The following is a 22,769-nucleotide window of genomic DNA, read 5'->3' on the forward strand; positions in this document are numbered from 1 at the left end:
CTGGGAAAAATCCGAACAATGACTTTAATGTACAAATCCCGTCGCTGCAGCAGTTCGCGGGTTTAATCGGGATCCCGAGGAAAACGGAACAAACCGGGGATGGGGAACAGCCCTTGGACCGCTTTATTGGGATCCACGGAACACTCGGAAAAGGCTGGCTCGGTCCTGCGCCGTGACCGCAGCAAGGGCAGCCCCGGCCCCGCCGCGCACCGGGCACTGACTTTGCTGCTGAAATTTCTTAAAACTTACCAAAAACAAAAAGCTGAACAAGAGAGCGGCCCGAGCAGCTCCCGCAGCGTGGTGGTTAAAGGAATCGGTTCATCTAACCCAGGACTAGGCGAGGACTACATGCAGTAGTACAAATCTCAAGAACATATTACAAATACTCTGAAATTAATCTAGGGGTGGGGAAAAAAAACTTGCTACAGACACCATAATACACAATAAATTTAGATAATTTAAAAATAAAAAAGGCAAGAGGCAGCATTTCAGCAGCAAAGTGCTCAATAAAAAGTATATTGTAAAGGGGCAGGACAGGGAGAGGTGACAGCAGGCGGGCGGGGCTCAGAGGAAGTACGGCGTGGTTGTCCTGGGAGGAATGACACGCTCTGAGTCTGGAACTGCGCGGAATAACTTTGGTTCTCTTGTATTTACATCTTTAAAGACCATGATGGATGCGATGTTCCCGCAGCGGTAGCAGTAGTTGGGAGCTGACCATACCGTTACCAACTTCTCATCAAACATGAATTTGTATCCTTCGTGGACGAGCTGGTGTGCTCTGCAGATCAGCTTCAGGTTGTTGATGTGAACAAACTGCAAGGGAAGGGGGAAGGTCAGCTCAGCGTGGCCCGAGTGCCGCTGCCCACACCCGTGCTGCTCCTGGGCTGGCCCCACAGCAGGACAGAGAACACTGCAGGGCTGGGGACCCAGCACTGAGACACCCTGTGACATACAGGTGCCAACACCCGAGCACTGGGAACAGCTGACACCCAGGCAGCAGGGCTGTGCTGTCCCCAGGCTGAGCCCTTCCTGAACGTGCTGTGCCAGGGCCACACAATAATGCAGGCTGAGCCTGGCCAGGTCAGAGCCTGGTGAGGCCACTGGGTAGAGCCCTGAGGAGTCTGCTCAGTGCAGACACAACAAAATTAACTCAAGAATTGCTTAAAAAAGGGTATTTTTCTCCTAGATCCTTAGGAAACCATTCCACACAGAGCCCAGGGACAGTCGTGAGTCCCACCATGTCACTTTTCAAAAGCAAGATGGGTATTAGTACATCTGGCAGTTAAATTTGTGCTTTTAGGTTCAAGTGGCTCATTTTTTCCAGCTGGCACAAGCCAAGCTTCCCCACCACACCACCATGAGTTACTCGCAGAGGTGTGACAGGGCAGTTCAGTATCCTGCATTGCCCTTGCTCCACCCAAACCCCACAGTGAGCTGAGCCCCTCAGCTCCCCCAGCCCACACTGGGCCATGTGGCCCTGAGCAGCAGTGAGTTACCTCATTGGTGACCTTGGCCCCGAAGAGCCAGCCCGCCCCACGGGGGCTGATGGCCCACGTGTCCACGTCCTCGGGGTCTGACCACACCAGGTCGCAGAAGGCGCCTTTGTGAGGGATCTCCTGGTTGCGCTCAATGGTCCGGATCTGGTCCAGGGTCTTGATGTCTGGGGAGAGGCCCCCGTGCACACACAGGATCTGCTCGTCTATTAACTGCAGGGGAATGACACGAGCACCCTCAGCATGGCTGCCAGGGGAGCCCCAGCTCCCAGCTCCCATCAGGACAGTGTGTTAGCGTGGGGTTTGCACTTACAGCTGCTATTGTGAGCATGTCAAAGACTTTGGTGCAGTATCTCCAGGCGTTCGCGTTCCCGTATTTGGTTTGGCACTCGTCTGTTGGAGAGAAAGCTTTTATTCCTGGTGGATCAGAGGAAACAGGCAGAGCAAACACTGACAGCAGAACCTGCACACCCAGGTGTGCCACACGAGCCCTGCCAGGAGACCTGTGCTGGGTCCTGCTGCTGGCCAGCACCAGCACCAGCAGCAGGAGGGACCGAGCACCTCCTGCTCTGCCTGTGCCTGAATGTGGCACCACGACACAAGCAGCAACCCCACGTGCCAGAGGAAAAAAGCAGCAAGATCTGCCTTAAACACATTCCATTTCAGAAACACAATGACCATGTTACCAAAGGACAGCCCTGGAGCCCGTGTCCCCCCCAGCCCCCGGGCACTGTGGCCAAGCCAGGGTTTCCCGAGGCAGAGGAGCTGCAGCCACAGGCAGCACTCACCGTAGAACCCGTACACCTGGGTGATCTGCCTGCTCTCGTGGTTGCCTCGCAGCAGCGTGATACGGTCAGGCCACTTGGCTTTTAGTGCAAGGAGGTACGTGAACGTCTCGAGGCTGTAATACCCTCGGTCTACAAAGTCCCCCTGAAGGCAGAGAGAGCCGCACATGGAGAAAGGGCACAGTGACACATCCGCTCTCAATCCTCACTGCCACAAAGGAACCCAGCGCTGGAGGGCACCGGGACCTGCTGGGACCCGCGGCGGCTCCGGGCACTGCGAGTGTCGGGTGTGGGCTGGGCACTCCTCTCTCCGCTGTCCTGACGTGACCCCGGGACACCCGGGCAGGGCAGGACGCTCTGCCTCACCCCGCGGGGCTCCCGGCGGGCAGGAGCCAACACCGGCGCCGGGCGGGGCGCGGAACTCGGGAGCCCCTCGGGATTTCAGCCCAGGCCCCTGTCAAACCCAGCGGGGCCGCGCCGCGCCCGGCGCACCTACCATGAAGATGTAGTTGGTGTCGGGGACCTGCCCGCCGGTCCGGAACAGCTCGCACAGGTCATAGAACTGCGGGGGGAGAGAGGCGTGAGGGGGCACCGGGCATTGGCACCGACTCCGGCCCGGGGCTGCACCGGGAGCGGCCCGGCCCGGCCTTACCTGCCCGTGGATGTCCCCGCAGACGGTGACGGGCGTAGAGACGGGCTGGACGTTGGACTCCTCCAGCAGCAGGTCACAGACATAGTCACAGAGGCGCTGCGGGACGGAGCGGAGCAGGGTCGGGGTCAGCGCCGGGACCACCGGCACCGCCCGCTCCGGCCCGCCCGGCTGCGCCCACCCCGGCCCCGGCCCGCCCCGGCCGGTCCCGGCCCCGCCGCCGCGGCCGCACCTTGAGGTCGTTCTCGGGCAGGTACTTGCAGAGCCGCGCGATCTCCACGTACTTGTCCAGGTCCAGCGGCGCCATCTTGGCACGGGTCGGGCAGAAGCGGGCCCCCCCCCGCCACTTCCGGGCGGCGGAGCGCGCCGCCGGCGCGGGCGGAAGCGCAGGGCACTTCCGGCGGCACTTCCGGCCGGCCGGCCCGGCAGCGGCCCCGGTGCCATGGCGCCGCGGGCGCTGCCGCTGCTGCAGCCGGGGCGGCGGCCGCGCCCGGGACAATGGTGAGCGCGGCGGGGGCACCGGCGGGCACGGCGCTGGCCGGGCGGGGGTGATGGGGGGATAGCGATGAGCGGGGCGGGGAGACCGGCGGGAGCCCGGGCCGGCCCAGCCCGCGCTGAGCGCCGCCCTCACCCCGCAGGTACCGGCTGAGCCCGCGCGGGGAGCGGCCCCGCGGCCGCGTGGGACTCGGCTGCCTCCTCCTGCCCGGCCGCGTCCTGCTGCTGGGCGGCGCCGACCCCGCCGGGGCCTTCGCGGACGCGCATTTCGTGGAGCTTGGTGAGGGCCGGGCCGGGCCGGGGCTGGAACCGGGACCGGGACAGGGACCGGGACCGGGACCGGGACCGGGACCGGGACCGATCGCCTGTCCCCGTCCACAGCCCCGCTGCGCTGGGTCCCCGCCGGCTGGCGCGGACTGCGGCCGCGCTACGAGCACGCCACCATGCTGCCCGCCGTTGGCCCCCCGCGCCTCTGGGTGTTCGGCGGAGCGCACCCCGCCGGGAATCGCGGCTGCGTTCAGGTGCTGGACCCCGGTGAGTGCCCCAGGGCCGGGGTTCGGGCTGCGAGACGGGCCCCGCCTCCGTCCCCGTGTTGGTTGTTCGGTTAATCAAATGTCTTAACTAGAAATAGGAAGGTGGGAGAGCCCTGCAGTGAGGGGGGAGCAGCCGCAGCCTCGGACATTCCACACGTCCTCGGCGGCCATCGGGGCCCGGCTCTTCGTGTTCGGGGGTGGAGACAAGGGAGCGGAGCCGGTGAAAGACCAGCGGCTGCACGTGTTCGACACAGGTACCTCCCACTGGGGCACGGGAGCGCTGGAGGGCTGGAATTGCTGAGCTCTGTTTGGAGAGAAGTCCCACGGGATGGGTGGCTGTCCCTCTCTTGACAGGCTCTTGTGTTCGTGTGGGAATTCAGACCCCGTGGCTTGGGTGGGAAGCCTCAGCAGGGCTCTGGGGTTGCTGGTCTGTAGAATTGCCATAGTTTTCTTCCTATGCCCGTGTGCTCCCATTTTTAGCCACCCTGGCCTGGTCCCAGCTGGAGACTCATGGTGATCCCCCTTCCCCTCGGCACGGACACGCCGTGGTTGCAGTTGGGACCAAACTCTTCATCCACGGGGGTTTAGCTGGAGATGTTTTTTACAATGACTTGTTCTGCATCGACACAAGTAAGTGTGGATGGAGGTACTGCAGGGCAATACCTGTGAGCTGTGCTTTGATTTGGGGGAATGTTTTTTTCTGAAATACTAGTTCTTAAGTGCTTAAAGTACTACCTTCTTTGTTTAAATCAACAAACTGCGTGGGGTTTGTGTAATGCATAACCCTGGAGGTGTTGTTTCCTGCACCAGATGACATGAGATGGGAGAAGATCCCAGCCACTGGGGATGTCCCTGGAGGAAGGGCATCCCACTCCTCGGCAGCATTTCAGGACCACTTGTACATTTTTGGTGGAATAGGTCCAGATGGGACACTGGATACTACATACAAGTATCACACAGGTAGGGAGGCTGCTCTCAGGGGTGCCAGGGAAGACGCCAGGCAGCTGGGGAGCATGTTACCTGCTCAAGCCCTGGAGTTACACCACTGCAGGACTGAATGCTCAAAACTTTGAATGTATGGAGCCTGGTGTGTGATATTTAAAGCTGTGACTGTGTCTTTGCACTGCAGGAAGGCAGCACTGGACGCTCCTGCAGTTTGAGTCTCCCCTGCCCAGTGGGAGGCTGGACCACGCCATGTGTGTCATCCCCTGGCAGGCTGGGGCACAGGGGGACACAGGAGAGATCCCAGCAGCTGACAGAGCTGAGCCCCTCCAGCAGGGCCTGGGAGAGGGCTGTGCTGAAGACACCTCTGTCCATCTGCTGTTCGTGTTTGGGGGCATGGACACCCAGGGGCAGATACACAGGGACTGTCTGGTCACCCTCATCGAGTAGAGTCCCCACAGCACCAGCCTCGGCCCCTGGGCCTAATTGTGCCCCCTAAACATGTCCTTACCCTGGGGCAGCTGGCACGGTGCTGGCACCCCTGAGGGACAGGGCCTGTGCCTGAACAGGGTATTGCTGCAGCCCCAGCCCAGGGAACATGGCAGGAGCCAAGGTGTTTTGAGGCACTGCTGGAGCTGGCACCAGACAAGGTCATTCTGGACTTAACTAATCCCATGGATTGGATAAGGATCAGTTAAATAAAGAGACCAAATTTCAATTAGGCTTCTTTTTTTCTAAGAACCTTTATTAGGTGTAAACTACTTTTCACTGTTCAAAAAACTGGTCTGTTTCATATGACACTTTATTAAAAGCTCTGAAGTTTTAATACTGCAGGAAAACATAATTAAGCCAAGCTCCTCCCCCACTACTGCAGGCAACGGGTTCTGGTGGATAACCTCCCTCTCCCAGCTCAATAAAAGCTGCCCCTTCAGCAGTTACTCAGGCTTGATCCCCCCTTCCTTATCAGGATCTCTTGTAAAAGTGCAGTGAGGTCCAAGTCCATCCTCTCCCTTCAGAAACTGAACCCCAGTTCACCCCAAGGGAACAGAGGCCCAGCTCCTGCTTTCAAACCTCCCACTCTCCATGAGCCCATGAAAGGTGACCTTGAGGGGGTGAGTTGCACTCCATCCTTCAGGGTTAATCCAGATCCTGGCTGGAGCTGGGTAATGGAGATCACAGAACCAGAACAGAGTCCAGTGTAAATAACAAATTTATTGTGGTCACTCCAGGTAGAAAAGCTCTACACCAAGTTCACATGACCAAGTTGTTAAATAGAATGTTCCACTGCCAATACTTCTAAACCCACATTTACACTCCCACCCCGCTCCCCTCCCCAGACATCGAGCAACTGCTAACGAAAAGCAGGATACAGCCACGTCGGGCTAGCGGTTCCAGCTCCACTCACGAGTGAAGATTCAAAGTTACATTCCAAATTAAGAGTTCAATATTTTAAACAAGTGTTCCTGAGTCCAATATATACACACACCACATTCGGGGACACCGGTATCTACAACTCGTCCTTCTCTGCTGCCTCCTCCTCGCCGGGCGGGGGGCCGGCGCTGCCGTACAGCTTGCTCACGATGGGCTGAACCACCTCCTCCAGCTCCTTCTTTTGTGCTTTGAAATCTTCTATGTCCCCATCCTGATGGCTTTCCAGCCACTCGATCTTTTCCTCCACTGCTTTCTCTATTGTTTCCTTGTCCTCAGAGGACAGCTTCCCACCCAGCTTCTCCTTGTCCCCAATCTGATTCTTCAGGGAATAGGCGTAGCTTTCCAGCTCATTCCGGGCATCGATGCGTTCCTTCAGCTTCTTGTCTTCCTCGGCAAACTTCTCGGCATCGTTGACCATCCTCTCGATCTCCTCTGGTGTCAGCCTGTTCTGGTCGTTGGTGATGGTGATCTTGTTCTTGTTGCCGGTGCCCTTGTCCTCGGCCGTGACACGGAGGATCCCGTTCACATCAATTTCAAAGGTGACCTCGATCTGGGGCACACCCCGAGGGGCAGGAGGGATTCCCGTCAGATCAAAGGTGCCCAGCAGATGGTTGTCCTTGGTCAGGGGACGCTCACCTGCAACAAACAATGACACAGGGTTACTTTCTTGCCCAGCTGTGGCCTGTACTTTGTGAAACCATGAGTGACACAGTTCCATGAACAAAGTACCTACAGCCTTTGTGACAATCAGGAACAAGAATGAAAACCCTACAGCAGACAGATTCCAGCTGTCACATGGGCCACCACAGCTGACACCCACCTTCATAGACCTTGATGGTCACAGTTGGCTGGTTGTCAGAAGCTGTGGAGAAGATCTGAGACTTCTTGGTGGGAACAACGGTGTTTCTTGGGATCAGCTTGGTCATGACACCTCCAACGGTCTCAATGCCAAGAGTCAGGGGACAGACATCGAGCAACACCAAGTCACCTGGAACAGATCAAAGGCAAGACTGTGACACAACTTCAACACAAAACACAACGCTGCAGACAGGATCCTGAGGCCGCAGGGGCACAGAACTCCAAGGACTGGAAAAGATCCAAGTTTATCTGCATTTGCTTGTCAATGCCCAACATCCACTGTTGAGTCAACTCTTAGGTGGCAGTGAAGGTGCCATTACCTGTATCCTGGTCCCCAGAGAGCACCCCGGCCTGCACAGCTGCACCGTAGGCCACAGCCTCATCTGGGTTAATGCCCCGAGAAGGCTCCTTCCCATTGAAGAACTCTTTAACGAGCTGCTGGATCTTGGGGATGCGAGTTGATCCACCAACCAAGACAATCTCATCAATATCAGACTTCTTCAGGTCAGAATCTTCCAGGACTTTCTGAACAGGCTTCATAGTGGAACGGAACAGGTCCTGCAAAGACAAAACCCCAAAGATTGTGAGACTCTATTCCCAGCACACTCCATTGTGCAGCCCCAGAGGTACAAAGTACAACCACTATAGAGCAGAGATGCCAAACTGTCTGAGGCCCAGCTCCCTGGCAGGAACAGCTGCCTGCTTACACGGAGTTATTTATACTCCAAAGTGCAGTGTCACAGCATGAGATGCTGCACATTCCCCAGTCCCAATCCAGAGCTGAGGCTGTGTAACTTTACCTTTCTAAACTTACCATGTTCAGCTCCTCAAACTTGGCTCGAGTGAGTGTCTCCGAAAAATCTTCTCCTTCAAAGAAGGACTCTATTTCAATCCTGGCCTGGTGCTGAGATGACAAAGCTCTCTTGGCCTTCTCCACCTCCCGCCTCAGCTTCTGCACAGCTCTGTTATCCTTCCTAACATCTTTGCCAGTTTTCTTCTTGTAGAGCTTGATGAAGTGCTCCATAACACGCTGGTCAAAGTCTTCTCCACCCAGGTGAGTGTCTCCATTAGTAGCTACAACTTCAAAGACTCCGTTGTCAATTGTGAGGAGGGACACATCAAAAGTTCCACCACCCAGGTCGAATACAAGGATGTTCTTCTCTCCCTCTCTCTTGTCCAGTCCATAAGCAATGGCAGCAGCTGTTCTGTAGAGGGAACGGGCTGTCAGGGCTGGGGGTGGCAGCCCACAGCTCCCCTGGGGCAGGACAGGGTGGGCTACTCACGGCTCGTTGATGATGCGCATCACGTTGAGCCCCGCGATGGTGCCCGCGTCCTTGGTGGCCTGGCGCTGGGCGTCATTGAAGTAGGCTGGCACCGTGACAACAGCGTGGGTCACCTGAGCAGGGAGGGACAGCTTTGTTACACTCTGTAAGCAGTACCAGCCACTCTGAGCACTGCTGGAACAAGCAGCCCATTCTCAGAGATGAAGAGCCAGCAGCAGCTGAGCCCATCGGACAGGGCTGCTGCAGGGGCCTGCAGCACTGACTGTGGTTTGGGATGGTAAGGTCAGTCCTGGCTCAGCCTACCCTTCTGCCATTTCCTAAAGCTAATTCAAGATGTTACCAGTGCTTCCTGTGCACTTACTTTCTTCCCCAAGTAAGCCTCTGCTGTTTCCTTCATCTTTGTCAGGACCATTGCAGAAATTTCTTCAGGAGCAAATGTTTTTGTCTGTCCACCTCCAACATCAACCTGAATATGGGGCTTGGCTTTCTTCTCGACCACCTGAGGAGAACAAAGGATACTGTCTCATTCAACTATTCCAACTTGTTCCCAAGGTTCTTTCTAAACACCAAGGCAAACCTCTATGACAAGCATAACCTGAGCACAGCTAACACCAGGAACTGTTGTTTACACACCAATCCTCCCATGGGGCACTGTGACCAGATGCCTCTTCTGACCAGAACTGTAGTCCTCCCCTCCAGCCCCCCTGCCTCTGCACTCGGGACCCACCTTGAAGGGCAGGTACTTGATGTCCTGCTGCACGGAGGGGTCATTCCAGGTGCGGCCGATGAGCCGCTTGGCATCAAACACGGTGTTCTCCGGATTGGACGTGAGCTGGTTCTTGGCAGCATCCCCGATCAAGCGCTCCCCCTCGGGGGTGAAGGCCACGTAGGACGGTGTGATGCGGTTCCCCTGGTCATTGGCGATGATTTCCACGCGCCCGTTCTTGAAGACGCCCACGCTGGTGTTGGGGGGGGAGCGGAACGGTCAGGCGGGGCCGCGGCCTGCACACATCCACACCCCCCGCCCCCCCCGCCTCCCCTTCTGCTCCTCCCCGCGCCCTCCCGGGCCCGCAAGCGCTTCCCACAGCTCCCGTGGGCCCTGCCTGCCCAGAAGGGCCCGGGCCCCCGCCCGCCAGCCCGGCCGGCCCCCCGTACCAGGAGTAGGTGGTGCCCAGGTCGATGCCCACCACCGTGCCCACGTCCTCCTTCTTCTCCTCGTCGTCCGCCCAGACGGCGCGCAGCGCCAGCAGCGTCAGCAGCAGAAGCCTCATCCCGACCGCTCACCTGCGCCCACCTACCGAGAGGCCGCCGGTTACACAACGGAGGCGCCACGTGCGTGGCCGCCCCCCTCACCCCTCCCCGCGCCGCAACCACCCAGCCCCCGCCGTGCGGAATCACCCCGCGTCCCCGGCCCATCTTTCCGTGCCCTCAACCGCCATCCCCCCCGCACCGGCCCAGCCCCGTGCGGCCCTTATCGCGCCCTCACCGTGCAGAAGCGCCGCGCCCCGATCTCCGCTGAGCCGCCAGGCCGCGCCGCCCGCCCTTTTATACCTTCCGTTACCCCTTCGTGGAGCCTCTCCATTGGCTGCCGCGCCCTCGCTGGAGCCTCTCCATTGGCCGGCTGCTACCAAGCTGGCCTCCCGCGATTGGCGAGCACCGCGCGGCCGCTCCGCCGTGCCCGGCGCGCCCCCCTCGCGCCGCCCCATTGGTTCCACCCGCCGGCCGCGGCCACAGAGAAGCGTGAGCCAAGCGGAGCGTCCCCATTGGCTGGGCGGGACCACGGCCGCGGGGTGGGGGGGCACTTCTGGAAGTTTCCATGGTTACCGGCCGGGGGGGATAACCCGCCGGTGGGGGGGTGCCGCCGCTCCCGGGGGCACCGGGGGTACGGGCGGTACCGGGGCACTGCTGGGGGGGAGGCGCGGGGAGGTTGGAGCGGGCCGGCATCATGGCCGGGCCGTGCGGGGTCTCCGGGCAGAGGCCGTCCCGCCCCCGCCGGGGATGAGGTGACACGCGTGTGCCCAGCGCCCCGAGGCGACACCGGGACCCGTCCCCGGGCGGCCGCTGCCCGCCCCGCCGCTGCCAGCAGGTCGCTAGGCCCCGCCATGTCGCGGCACCGAGCCCCGCACGCACAAGCCGGGGCCGGGCGGAGCCGGGGCTGACGGCGGAGCGAAGCTCCAGGAGCGGCCCCGGCTCCGCCCGGCCCTCGCCCCGCTCCGCCTCGCCCCGGCCCCGCTGCCGGTGCCGGCCCCGGGACTACAAGTCCCAGGAGCGCCGTCGCCGCCTGCGCAGTGCCGCGCCCGCCCGGGCCGCAGCGGGAGCCGCCGGGGCGCTGGCCGGGTAGGGACACGCTCGAATCCCGCGACAGCGCTCGGCTTCCTCCCCCGAGGAGGAGGAGGAGGAGGAGGGAGCGGTGGGAGGAGGAGGAAGGCCCGGGGCCTGACAAAACGCTTTGGTTTTTCCAGGGCAGCGAGAGGGAAGGCGGGCAGCCGAGGAGAGACGGAGCCGCGGAGGGTATGTCGGGTGGGTTTATCGCGATAGGGCGCTCGGGAGGCGGGGGAGCGGCGCGGGGCCGGCGGCAGAAGTTGTCGGTGCGGTTTGCCGGGGGTTCCTCCGTGCCCTTCTCGCCCGGGCCAGCCCTGTCCTGCCCGCCCGGCCGGTCCGGGCACCGCGGTCCCGCTGCGGGGGCACTCGCAGAACCGGAGCCCTCGGAGCGGGGCCCTCGCGGCGCCGGGAGCCGCTCGCTGCCGCCGCTCCTGCGTGGCTTTTGTGTCGGGCAGGTTTAAAACTTGAAACTTGACCAGTGCGGTGACTTCCCTTTTTGGTCCCTCGCAGACCCCTGAGGCTGGAGAGCTCCATGCAGGCTGTGTCGGGTTTTTTCTTGCAAAGTCATGATACCGCGCTCCTGAGAGCTGTTGGGATGGAGCTCTCGGAGCGGGCATGTGACACTTCACTTACTGATAGGTAAAGTGCTCTTTTGGCGGACGATGCAGTTGACTCACGAGTAGAAGCTGCAATTTGAAGAGGATGAAGTGCAAATGGCAGGGGCAGTCCATGAAATCTGAAATACTCTGCAAAAGCAGCAGGATGGTGGCTTCAGGAAGCACTTTTCAACTGCTACTGCTGAGGAGGGTTCCAAAATGTTTAAGATGCTCAACACATGGATTTTGATGTGATATTTGTCAGATAACAGAGAATATGCTCTCCTCAGCAGCAGCTGCCCTTCCTTGCAGATGGGAAGGGAGCTGCTCTCAGGAGAACAGGTTGGTTTTGTCAGTCTGAACAGCTTCAAGTTCTGCACTTGTTCTGGCTGGAAGTCTTTTAGTGTGATCCTCACCTGAAGGGAACTCCACTTTCTGGCATCACAAGCAACTGGAATAGATTTTAGTGTGGTTATGTGCTTTTGCTGATTTTATGCAACACGGCAATGCCATTATAGATGGCATTGGCAATGCCATAATTTAGTGGCCAGCTGATCCTGTCCTTTACTGATGAGTTCTGTTATGGGGCATGAGAAATGAGGTTCTCCTCACATGTGGATGGGCAGTATGTCCAGGGCTAGCTGAGAGCAGCCTCTGGGCAGAAACAAAGGGAGGGGATGAGTTTCTTATTAATGACAATTAGACAGTGGATCTGCATTTTGTGTGTCACACATGTTTGAGCTGGTGGGTGCTGTAATGTGAGGGTTCAGCAGTGAGCCCTGGGTCATGGTGAACCATCCTGCTGGAAAAGGGCTCTGCTAGCTCAGCTGGGGGAGATGGGCAGTTAGCTTGTGTGGAGAAATAAAGCTTGTGAGAAGCTACTATAAATACTAATGAGGGAAGAGGTACTTCATCAGGGCTGAATTAGCTTGGAAGTTATTCAGGCTTGCTTAGGAGTTATTTTTCAGCAGGATGGAGGGATTTTGCCTTGCCCTGCCCTGCCTATGTTAGATGTGCCCAAACTTGCTCTGGAAGTTGAGGCTTGCATAGCAAGACTCAGGAGGAGCAAGAAACCCTGAGCAGGAAACACAGGAGGAGGAAGAAGGATCTGGTGTACCAGCAGCGTTCACCACTTTACCTCTTTTCTGTCACTGAATCACAGAAACATGCAAGAGAGATGTGTGTTCCTGTATGCCACAGGACAATCCCAGGGACATTGTAAGGTGGAGTTCAGCACCTGAAGATTCAATGTCATGTTCTCCAGGACTTTAAGAGTGGGAAACAATCTGTGTCCTGTGTTCATCAAAGGACAGACTGCCTCAGGTTCTGAACAAATGTGTGCTGCCAGCAGGGCAAGGCATCTGGGATGCTGTCAGGTCATGCAGCCTTTGTTGTTGATATATGGAGCATCATGAAGGGAAATTGTCTGAGTTGTTGTGCTAAGCTGCTCTTACTGTGTCACAGTTACTTGTAGGTTCCTGAGTAGTCTTGAAATAGCTGACAGAAAATGGAAATGTTTCCATATCAACATGAAATCCCAGGGTTGAAAAGTAATCTGCACATAGCACAATTTTACATATCTGTTGTTCCTTCAGCCACAGCAGGCTTTAGATATTTAGGATATCTAAATATCCTAAAGGGACTCCTTTATATAGCTGTGTACAGATATCTGCTATTTCAGGTGTTGTGCCTGGTATCATAAACCAGATTGCTGGGTAATTACAGGCACCTTTTTATTTATGAGCAGCTGATAAGGTAATCTGGCAAATGAGGAATCAGCAGAGGCTCTGCTCTGGAGCTGTTCCGTGGTGTGTCATTGAGTGTGGCTGTGGCCAAGTGCTCTGGAGTGCACCTTGTGGAGCCTGGTCAGGGGATGCAGCTGCTGTCTGTTCTGCTGTGAAGGGAAGAGGTTTTGGGGAGGAGCAGTGTGTGTCAGGTAGGTGTATTAGTGGTACAATAGCCTGTTCTTTCAGGACAAGCTTGTTGGTAATACCAGTGTCTGAAGAGAGGAGTAGTGTCTGCATCTTGCCCAACTGGGTTTTTTGGGTGCTCTTCCCTGGGCCTTGCTGAAGTGCATTGTGTGTTAAACTGCTGCTTTACATCCCTGCTGTTCCCAGGTGTCTGCCAGGAACCTCAGGTGGAGACAGAGTTGTTTGTGCTCTTGCTTGCTGTGTGTGTGTGGCTTCAGAATAATTCATTTAAAAGCTGGTGGAAGGCAGTGATGAGGTGTTCCTCTCCACAGAGCTGGATCTCAGCAACAGCCCTTGCAGTTGAGCCACTTTGATTTTTATGGAGGTTCCCAGGCTGGAGAAGCTGCTGATCCCATTTTCTTGTATGAAAGCTGCTGTCGTGCAGCTGTCCTGTGGATTGACAGAAAATCCTGTGGATTTTCACAGCTCTTGACAAAGCAGTGGCACACAGTAACCTGCTGTGCTCAGTTCTGAATCAATTCTGCTCTGCTTTCGTTATTTCTGCTGTTCTGCAGCAGAGGCAGATAAGACACACACGTGGGTAGTGGCCAACTGATGGGGTGTTATCAGGTAGTCACAGGACCAGTATATTTAGCAGCACAGATGCAGCTAAGGGTGCTCTTTGGAGCCTTGTTTTGGGCCTGGAGTTCAGATAGGCAATTAGTTTTAAAGAAAAAATCAGAATGCATGGCAGTTGGCACCTTCCCACCGTTTCTCAGGGCCTCAGAGTCTGCTCTTCGTGAGGAGGTGCCCAAGTTGTTCCTCTCTTGGGTGCTCACCTCACCTTCCAAGCAGGGTGAGGTTTCTGCTGTCAGTCTTTTTCAGCTGACATCACAAACAGTACAGTGCAGGAGTCTGAGCTCTTTTTGCTGGGCAGGTGGATTAATGTGTGTGTCACATCTCTGCACTCTGTGGGGCTGTGTGGACTTCTGCTGACAGGGCTTGTGGAGCTTGCTCTGACCCGTGGGCAGAGGAGGAAGGAACAGAGCATCTTCCTCAGAGGCTTCTTAGGGAGCTTTGCCCATCCCTGGTGCTGGAAACATCTAATAAACAAAACCAGAAAAAGACCCTAAGTGAAAGTGAGAGAAATTGCTTGTAAGTGTAGGAAACACCTCAGGAGTTCTTTAATCAGCTTGGCTGATTGCTCTTAAATGGGTTTGTAACCAGTGACACAAAAATAGAGACTTTTGAAATTTGGCCAAACAAAGGACTGTAGGCAGGGGCTACAGGCTGTTCCTAGGGGTACTCCATGGGGGTCTCCCCTTCCTTCCCAAACTTGCTTAGAAGCAGGAGATCCACTTGGAGTGACTTTCTGTCCAGGAAAGTGGAGACTGGGGTTGACACCTGAAAGTGGAAAATGCCAACTAAAACTGTTCAGTTTGATAACATATGAGCAGCTCTTGTGCACAGCCCTACAGTGGGAAGCTCTGAAAAGGCAGAAGGCAGCTCTGCAGGTCTTGTTTGTGTGTGCTTTTATGGCTTCAACTTCTTTTTCCAGGCTGATAGCACTACCTCACAACCTAAAGACTGGTTACTACTGTGTTTGCAGGCAGTAGCAAGTTTACTGCTGGTTAGTTGTTTTGTTTTGTTTTTTTTTTTTTTTTTTTTTTGCAAGCTCTTAAATTTTGAGACTAAAAATAAATTTGTTGCAAGAAGTTATTATTTGTTTCACAAAGAACTTTGGCAGCAACAGCAATGTTTCTTCTTCTAATCATTTCTCTGAAACTGTCCCAGTTAAAAACATCTGAATTAGCACATCCTTCAAGTTCCTGTCGTAATCTCATTTTTGGATGCATCAGCTGTAGCCTCTGGTTATGGAGCTGAATTTGGTTTGGGGTCTTTTTGAGTTTGGGGTTTTTTTTAAAAGAGCTTTATACCCAGGTTTCTGTGTTTACTAGGAGTGGCCTTTAAACCTTTGGGTGTAATAAAATTGCAGTTTTTTAATGCATTGTGACAGCCTCTCTGTTCATGTCTGGTTTCTGGTTGTGAGGTTAAAACTATAGATGAAAGGACTTAATTACAGAAGGAGCAGTGATGGTTGTCAGTGCACCTGGTTGTCAGGCTGCAAAAACCCAGCAAATGGGACACCTGTGCCTAATGAGGGAGCTAATCTGTATTCTTCAGTGAGGATCACCTCCTGCTCTGCTGAACAGTGAAACACAGATCTTTAAAACACTAGCAGGGGAGAGCACTGGGCCAGCACGTGGCATTCCAGCACATTATTTGTAGTTTCTCAAGCATGCTCTGAATGGGTTTGTGAAGCAAGGCTTGTCCAGAGTCACTGCAGGTTGTGGGAAGTAAGTTTTTTGTTTTGACTGTAGTATTGCTTTGAAGGGCTCCTCACTGGAGCCCTCTGACATCTCCATTACTGATACACGTGACAGGTATATTATGGTCTGTTACAGGTGGAATCTGCCTCAACCCTTGTCCTTCCCAAATTAGCTGGTGTGGCTGCTAGTTCTAGTGGGGAACACGTGAAGCAGTTAACCATCAGTTCTGAGATTCCAACAGCCAGGTCCTTGGGCAGTGCTGGGTTGTGTGGATGGGCTTTAGGGTGAGGGAGTCTGTTCCCCAGACAGTGAGTGGGATTGGGGCTGGTCTTCATCTCCCTGAACTTGTGTCACCTGAGCTGTTGCCAGGGCCACATGTCCCCAGGTAAGGCCAGGTGCACCTGAGGTGTGGTCAGGGCTGTGGCAGGGCTGTGCTCCTGTTCCTGCTCACCAGGGCGAGCTGAAAATACCTTCAGCTTCTGTGCCAGTGTCCCTGCTGTGTGCCAGACAATGGAGCTGGCACTGGGAACCTTCACTGAGAGCAGGGTGGGATTGAGGAGGGCACAGCAGCGTGCCCTGCCCCAGTGAGCCTGTGCCCACTGCAGGGCTGGCAGGGCTGTCCCTGCTGGGCTGACCCGCGCTGCTCTGTGTGCCAGGGCTGTGGCACCATGGTGAAGCTGGACATCCACACGCTGGCCCACCACCTGAAGCAGGAGCGGCTGTACGTGAGCTCGGAGAAGGCGCTGATCCAGCGCCTCAACGCCGACGTGCTGAAGACGGCGGAGCGGCTCTACCGCACGGCCTGGATCTCCAAACAGCAGCGCATCAACCTGGACAGGCTCATCATCACCAGGTACTGCACACCCTCTGCCAGCCTGCAGGCCCTGCTGTGCTGTCATAGCAATGTGGGGCTGTGAACCAAACCTCAGCTGGGGGATCTTACACCAAAAGGTACTTGTTGGCCATTGAAGCAATTGGTTTTTAATACCCATGTTTGTTTTGCTTCTATTCATGAGAACAAGCTATCCAGAATTTGAAATAATTTGTAATAACTATCTGGAAAGACTTTTTCCTCTGTGGCAGCCTGGTTTATGGATAGATCACGTGGTATCTCTTAGCAAGTTTGTTTACTTAAGAGTTACTTAAAGTGTTTCAATGTTTTTCTTTAAAGTGCTGAAGCTTCTCCTGCTGAATGTTGCCAGCACGCAAAAATCTTGGAGGACACGCAGTTTGTGGATGGGTACAAGCAGCTGGGATTCCAGGAGACTGCTTATGGAGAATTCCTGAACAGACTGAGAGAGAACCCCAGGCTGATTGCGTCCTGCCTGGTTGCTGGAGAGAAGCTCAACCAGGACAACACCCAGAGTGTCATTCACACAGTCTTCACCTCCATCTATGGCAACTGCATCATGCAGGAGGACGAGAGTTACCTGCTGCAGGTGCTCCGCTACCTGATCGAGTTTGAACTGAAGGAAAGCGACAACCCCAGGCGGCTGCTGAGGCGAGGCACCTGTGCCTTCAGCATCCTGTTCAAGCTCTTCTCTGAAGGACTCTTTTCTGCAAAACTTTTTCTTACTGCTACCTTACATGAGCCAATCATGCAGCTTCTGGTTGAGGATGAAGACCACCTGGAAACCGATGCAAACAAGTTAATTGAGAGATTCTCCCCAGTACAGCAGGAGAAGTTATTTGGAGAGAAAGGCACAGAAAAGTTCAAGCAGAGAGTCCAAGAGATGGTTGACTCCAACGAGGCCAAGCTGGTGACCCTGGTCAACAAATTCATTGGCTATCTCAAACAAAACACGTACTGTTTTCCCCACAGCTTGAGGTGGATTGTGTCGCAGATGTACAAAACGCTGTCGTGTGTGGACAGGCTGGAGGTTGGCGAGGTCAGAGCCATGTGCACAGATCTCCTCCTGGCCTGCTTCATCTGCCCTGCCATCGTCAACCCGGAGCAGTACGGCATCATTTCTGATGCTCCTATCAATGAGGTGGCAAGATTTAATCTGATGCAGGTATGATTCACAAAGGGAGCCTTGAAAATACATAAATAGCATTTTTCTTCCCTCTAGAACTGATGCTACTGCTGTACAAGTGAAGGTATATATATTTTTTTCCTGTATCCCTTAAAAGAGTTGCAAATACCCTTTATAAAAGCTGTTTTAAGGGTTGGAAGCTAAGGCATATAAATGACTAGAAGATGAATTCTGGAATGTGTGAAAAAGAACGTTACGCTGTTCTTGCAAATGTTAAATATTATACCAGGTATTGCAAAAAATAATGAAATACTTTGCTGAAAACCCCTTGTAGTGTCCAGTGCTCTACTTGGAGCATTCCCCAGCCCTCATGACCAGCTTTTGCCATTATGCAAACACTTGGACAATTTAATGATGTTACATAGAGGAGTCATCTGAAGGTGTTGAGCAACACTTGTCTGACTGAGGATGTTCCTCCATGTGAGGAACAAAACCTGCTTTTTACTGCTGTCTATAAAGTGGGCAGGGAGTGATCCTTACAGTGCAGTCACGCTGGGGAGTTTGCTCAGTGTTTCTCTGAAATCCAGCAGCAATCCTCTCCTGTGTCACTGCTCACGTGCTGCAGCAGAGCACTTGGCAGCTCTTTAAATTGAGGGTTGCTTTGCAGGTGGAGATGAATAAGGGATATGTGCTCTGAAATAAAGGGTTAGCCCTCCTGCTATTTCTCCTTAGTAAAATATATGCAGCCTTTGAAAATCTCTAGGTTTAGATGACCTAGATTCAACTCTCAATTCTGACGTGTTGCAAAAACAAAACATGCTTTGTTCCTGGCAGGGGGAAGTATGGATGGTCACAGCCTACTGTGTGTGCACATTTTCTTGTTAAAGGCAATGACTGCTTTTTTTTCCTAAAGCTTCTTGCATTTTTTTCTTCCCTGAAAGCAAGCACAAATCTCTGTCCACTCAATCAGAAATATTCCTTGGAGTATTAAATGAAAAAGGATTTAGAATGGAGGAGGTTTTGTGAATATTTTTTATAATCAGGTCCATGAAAGGCTTATTCTGTGTACTTCTTTTTGATTTCAGGTTGGGAGACTTCTGCAGCAGCTGGCAATGACAGGCTCTGAGGAGGGAGATCCACGTACAAAGAGCAGCCTCGCTAAATTTGACAAAGTAAGAATCCAGGCTGAAAAAATCCAAGACTTGGTGAATACGTCATCATCCTTCTGCAGCCTGCTTTCTCAGACTTTGCAAAGGACTACTAAGTGTTTAATTTCCAAGTTACACGTAATGAAAAGCAGATTAAATCCTGAAAGAAGCTGGGGAAAAAAATCGTGAATACTAGAATTAAGGGTTGAGGATTCTTGCTTCTACTCTGACCTAATATCTCTTAAAAGAAAATATTTAAAAAATTAAATTAAATGGTATTTTCAACTGAGCACTGTAAGTGTTCAATGCCAGGTTGGACAGGGCTTGGAATAACCTGGTCTAGTGGAAAGTGTCCCTGCCCATGATGGGGGTTGGCACTGGATGTCTTTAAGGTTCTTCCACCCCAAACCTCTCTGTGCTTCTGTGAAACACTGAATTCCTATCTGTGGCTTTTCAACTGAACCTAATGAAACACTTTGATCTGAAAACAGCCTCAGTATAACGTCTGTCTTAACACCAAGTAATTTCTTAGTGCAAGTAACTTCTCTTTCTTTTTTGCATAGTTTTGCTTTTTTTATTCGGCTTTTCCTGGTAGTATGAATCCATCTGTAGCCATAGAGCAGGTACCTTCATCAGAGCAGCAGTGAAGCTGATGACCTTTGATAGATTGTCAAGTGTTTAAAAACCTGTTGGCATCCTTGGTAACCTTGTATCTGTCCAGGTTTTGGTAATTCTAGTTGTTACACAGTCACCACACAAAGCTACACATTTATTGTAAAGTAACTTTTTCACTCAGATTAGAAAGGGACGTCGTTGTTGCTTCTTTGTTTCATTTTCAGTCTGTGCTCAGCAGATCCTTCAGGAAGGGCCTGTTTATTTCCGTTATTTTTCCCTTAAATTGTAAGAGGACACTTAAGTATGTAACACTTTGGAAAGCAGGAAAGGAACAAAGGAAATGCTAAAAGTACCTGCACACTTTCCTTGCTTTTTCTTCAGTGACCTTAAAATTTCTGCTATTTTATCCCAAGATTGCAGAAGTAGGAAGCGAAACTTTAATTATTCTGTAGGCTACTTAACTCCTGCCATAAGTTTCATCCCAAACTCTAGGGAGGGTGTCTCATTCCTGCTGTCTGCTCTCTCAGAGCTGTGTTGCTGCTTTCCTGGACGTGGTGATCGATGGGCGCGCGGTCGAGACTCCGCCGATGTCGGCCGTGAACCTGCTGGAGGGGCTGAGCCGCACCGTGGTGTACATGACCTACAGCCAGCTCACTGCCCTGGTAATGCCTCCTGCTGCTGGAAAGGACCTGCTCCCTCCTGGCCACCTTGGCCAAAGCAGGCTGGTCTGCACTGCAGCTCTCACCAAAACCATTGTCTGTGTTTAGGTTGGCTTCATGCGGAACGTGATGTCAAGCGATCAGCTCAAGGAAGATCGGATGGCTTTGGAAAACTTGCTGGCAAATTTACCCCAGAACAAACCAGGGAAAAGCAGCAGCCTTGAAATGACTCCATATAACACCCCCCAGCTTTCTCCTGCAACTACTCCAGCCAACAAAAAAAACCGACTGCCCATAGGTAAGGAGAGCGAGCGGAGCTCCCGCCGGGTTTCTGACACCTCGGGCATTTCTGTGCCAATTTCTCAGTCATCTCTTGGCCTTACTCTTCATCTACACCTTCAATTCCTACTTTTTCTGTGTAGATGGTAAGAATTTTTCTTAAACCCTGGTAACTTCCTTAGTGTCTAATGCAAGTGTGGTGAATGACCTTCATCACTCCAGCCTGAACTGGAGGAAATTTCTGGAGTGGTTGGGAGTTGTAATGGTGGTGATTGGCAGTGACAATAAAGGGAAGGTTTGAAGGTGGGAAGCAGATCAAGGGGCAAAATTGCTTAGTAAAGTAGTAAGATGGAAACAGAGGCATTTAATTAGTGGGATTAGAGTAAGTTTAACATTTTTGTTAGAGAACAAATGGACAGGAGGATGAGCAAGCAGGAGCAGGACTTTTAGAGTATGTGAAGAGAAGAGAAAGTTTGTCCTTTCTCCATTCCTTGCCTGCTCTAATTCCAACTGTCAGTATTCTGCATGCAATTTTAGGTTGGTTGGGTTTTGGTTTTTTTATAGGATTTCTGGGTCTGGATTTTTTCCATGTTAATAATACTTTAATACTTTCCTTTAAAATAGGAAGTGTGGTACTCTTCTTCAGTGGATATTTATGTGAATATGACCATGTGGGATATTTTTGTTCAAGAGATTTGGTGTTGGTGTGTAAAAGGATGAAAATATACAGAGGCCAATAAGTGGCAAAAAACCCCAAAAAACCACCCCCAAAACAAACCTGTCCCATGTTGGTTTAACTCTGCTTTTGAATGGTTCTGGTCTTACACCTCTAAAGTAGTGGCACTTTACAGCATTTATTTTATGGTATAAAATAGCTTTTGCTCAAAGTTTTTGTTTCTTTTGTTTCATTTCAATGCTTTCGAACTCCAGGACAGCAGTTGGCAGCGATTACTGCCTGGGATACCTCTGCTACCAATCTGTCAGCTCACATAACTCTAGTAACCCCTTTTGGTGGGTAATGCCCTCTTTCCATTCTTCTGTGCAACTCTGACTCGTGTCACATCACTCAGCATGCCTTTGGGCCACCCTGGCAGATTTCTGCAGTATATGAACTTGTTTTGTGTGCATGTGGGTTTTAAAAACCCCTCTGCCAGATAATCAGAATCTGGCTACCACTTCTGCACACTTCCCTTGTTTTCCTTGGGTCAAATAAAGTAGCAATTGGTGTCATGCTGCCATTCTTAGAAGCCTTAATTTCATGTGGGTGTTTTTATTTCTGTGGAGCCAAATGTGGGAATCTGAGGCCAGTTGAAAAGGGGACATAAGAGTGGAAAAGTAATGAGAGCAAACCACCTGATGTTGTATTGTGTGTCTGGGTTTGAGACACCTGTTAGAATAAGATTTTCTACTTCTTAGGAGAAAAAGCCTTTTAAACAAATTATTAGAGTTTTAAACCACAGAAACCTAGACCTTTTTTTAGTAACAAACTTAATTTTCTCATATAATGTATAAAAGGTCTCTCTGTGGTTGGAATAGGCTGAATTGCTGTTGTCAGACAAGTCACAGTGTACCTTGTTTTTCTGCTTCTCAACTTTTATGTTGAAAGTTTCCTTTTCCACAGGGCAGTACGCAAGTTTAAACATCAGTTCCATCTCTCAAAAGTTTAATAACACTTTGATTTTGAAAATTTACTTAGTGTGTGTTGCTAATTAAAACGCTACAGTTCTGTATTTCCATTATGTTGTCTTTTTTCCTCCTTAAACAAAAGAAAAAACATTCTAATGTGGATATTTTGAAATATTTTCTTAGCCACTCGAAGCAGAAGTAGATCAAACATGCTAATGGACCAGCATGGAGATCATGAAGGATCCTCCCAGGAGACTATTCCAGAAGTGCAGCCTGAAGAAGTGCTGGTGATTTCCTTGGGGACAGGTCCACAGATTACTCCAGGAATGATGTCAGAAAATGAGGTACCCAGAAACGATGACATCTCAGATGTTTTGAACCATGCAGCCTCTGTTTTCCCTAATAGCACAGCAGGGAGGGTACAAAGCTAAGTTTGGTAATAAAGCTGGAATGGGAGTTTAAATCCTTGCTGTGTGTTACTGAGCTTGGGGGTTGTAGCTTCCAAACTGGCCTTTGGTGGTGGGTTTGTTCCCTCACTTAAGAAGCTTAAGAGCAACCTGAGCTCTTGTTTCTGAGCATTAAGAAACTGCTGTGTCTCTGCATGCCCTGTCCTTTGGCTCCAGGGACACAGTGAATGGCAGAACTGGAGCACTGATCCTGATGCTTTTGGCAGCTCATGAAAGGCACAGGCCCAGGTTCTCATGGGGGCAGAGCTGAGCTCACAGTGCCATCAGTGCCTGCAGACTGTTCCTGGGGCAGGGCTGGTGTTCAGCCTTTTCCTTCTCCAGCTGCAGCACAGCTGCTGCTTCCAGCTTTGCTCCCTGCCTGGTGGTTGGGGT

At 52.8% G+C, this 22,769-nt stretch overlaps 4 protein-coding genes across 12 annotated transcripts in view; 2 read left to right on the top strand and 2 right to left on the bottom strand.

Moving 5' to 3' along the window:
• Nucleotides 1-5: 5 nt before the first annotated feature.
• On the bottom strand, nucleotides 6-3,277 carry PPP6C (protein phosphatase 6 catalytic subunit). The gene is given in 7 exon segments (XM_071454043.1): nucleotides 6-813; nucleotides 1,497-1,706; nucleotides 1,807-1,886; nucleotides 2,282-2,423; nucleotides 2,775-2,840; nucleotides 2,931-3,110; nucleotides 3,112-3,277. Coding segments are annotated over 7 exon segments (1,050 nt in total). The 5' UTR covers nucleotides 3,235-3,277; the 3' UTR covers nucleotides 6-564.
• Nucleotides 3,278-3,293: 16 nt separating this feature from the next.
• On the top strand, nucleotides 3,294-5,615 carry RABEPK (Rab9 effector protein with kelch motifs). Its single transcript, XM_071454041.1, has 7 exons — nucleotides 3,294-3,428; nucleotides 3,566-3,702; nucleotides 3,804-3,956; nucleotides 4,048-4,209; nucleotides 4,436-4,585; nucleotides 4,766-4,915; nucleotides 5,085-5,615. Exons 1-7 carry the CDS (start codon nucleotides 3,370-3,372, stop codon nucleotides 5,345-5,347), a joined length of 1,074 nt encoding a protein of 357 aa, XP_071310142.1. The 5' UTR covers nucleotides 3,294-3,369; the 3' UTR covers nucleotides 5,348-5,615.
• A 474-nt stretch (nucleotides 5,616-6,089) lies between these two features.
• Nucleotides 6,090-10,110, bottom strand: HSPA5 (heat shock protein family A (Hsp70) member 5). Of its 2 annotated transcripts, none has more exons than XM_071454039.1 (9): nucleotides 9,956-10,110; nucleotides 9,625-9,763; nucleotides 9,197-9,428; nucleotides 8,831-8,968; nucleotides 8,470-8,582; nucleotides 8,001-8,391; nucleotides 7,507-7,744; nucleotides 7,149-7,316; nucleotides 6,090-6,964 (listed from the first exon to the last, which is right to left on the bottom strand). In XM_071454039.1, the coding sequence occupies exons 2-9, from the start codon at nucleotides 9,738-9,740 to the stop codon at nucleotides 6,405-6,407; spliced, it is 1,956 nt and encodes a 651-aa protein (XP_071310140.1). In that variant the 5' UTR covers nucleotides 9,741-9,763; nucleotides 9,956-10,110; the 3' UTR covers nucleotides 6,090-6,404. The 2 variants fall into 2 exon arrangements, with proteins under 2 accessions (XP_071310140.1, XP_071310141.1); XM_071454040.1 differs by having other exon boundaries at nucleotides 9,945-10,024.
• A 22-nt stretch (nucleotides 10,111-10,132) lies between these two features.
• The window catches only part of GAPVD1 (GTPase activating protein and VPS9 domains 1), a 28,440-nt gene continuing 15,803 nt past the window's right edge, over nucleotides 10,133-22,769 (top strand). The window contains exons 1-9 of one of the 8 annotated variants that reach the window (XM_071454032.1): nucleotides 10,133-10,209; nucleotides 10,932-10,980; nucleotides 16,284-16,480; nucleotides 16,799-17,642; nucleotides 18,689-18,775; nucleotides 19,894-20,028; nucleotides 20,134-20,323; nucleotides 21,235-21,315; nucleotides 22,114-22,274. In XM_071454032.1, coding sequence (XP_071310133.1) covers nucleotides 16,296-16,480; nucleotides 16,799-17,642; nucleotides 18,689-18,775; nucleotides 19,894-20,028; nucleotides 20,134-20,323; nucleotides 21,235-21,315; nucleotides 22,114-22,274 — 1,683 coding nt within the window. In that variant the 5' untranslated portion in view covers nucleotides 10,133-10,209; nucleotides 10,932-10,980; nucleotides 16,284-16,295. Of the gene's footprint in view, nucleotides 10,260-10,424; nucleotides 10,556-10,656; nucleotides 10,807-10,931; nucleotides 10,990-16,283; nucleotides 16,481-16,798; nucleotides 17,643-18,688; nucleotides 18,776-19,893; nucleotides 20,029-20,133; nucleotides 20,324-21,234; nucleotides 21,316-22,113; nucleotides 22,275-22,769 lie in introns of those variants that run through there. The other 7 variants (XM_071454031.1, XM_071454035.1, XM_071454036.1 and 4 more) reach the window with 7 other exon arrangements.

Source organism: Agelaius tricolor, unplaced genomic scaffold, assembly GCF_023055355.1.
Source record: "Agelaius tricolor isolate 1412-34295 unplaced genomic scaffold, bAgeTri1.0.p SCAF_38, whole genome shotgun sequence".
Lineage (NCBI taxonomy): Eukaryota > Metazoa > Chordata > Aves > Passeriformes > Icteridae > Agelaius > Agelaius tricolor.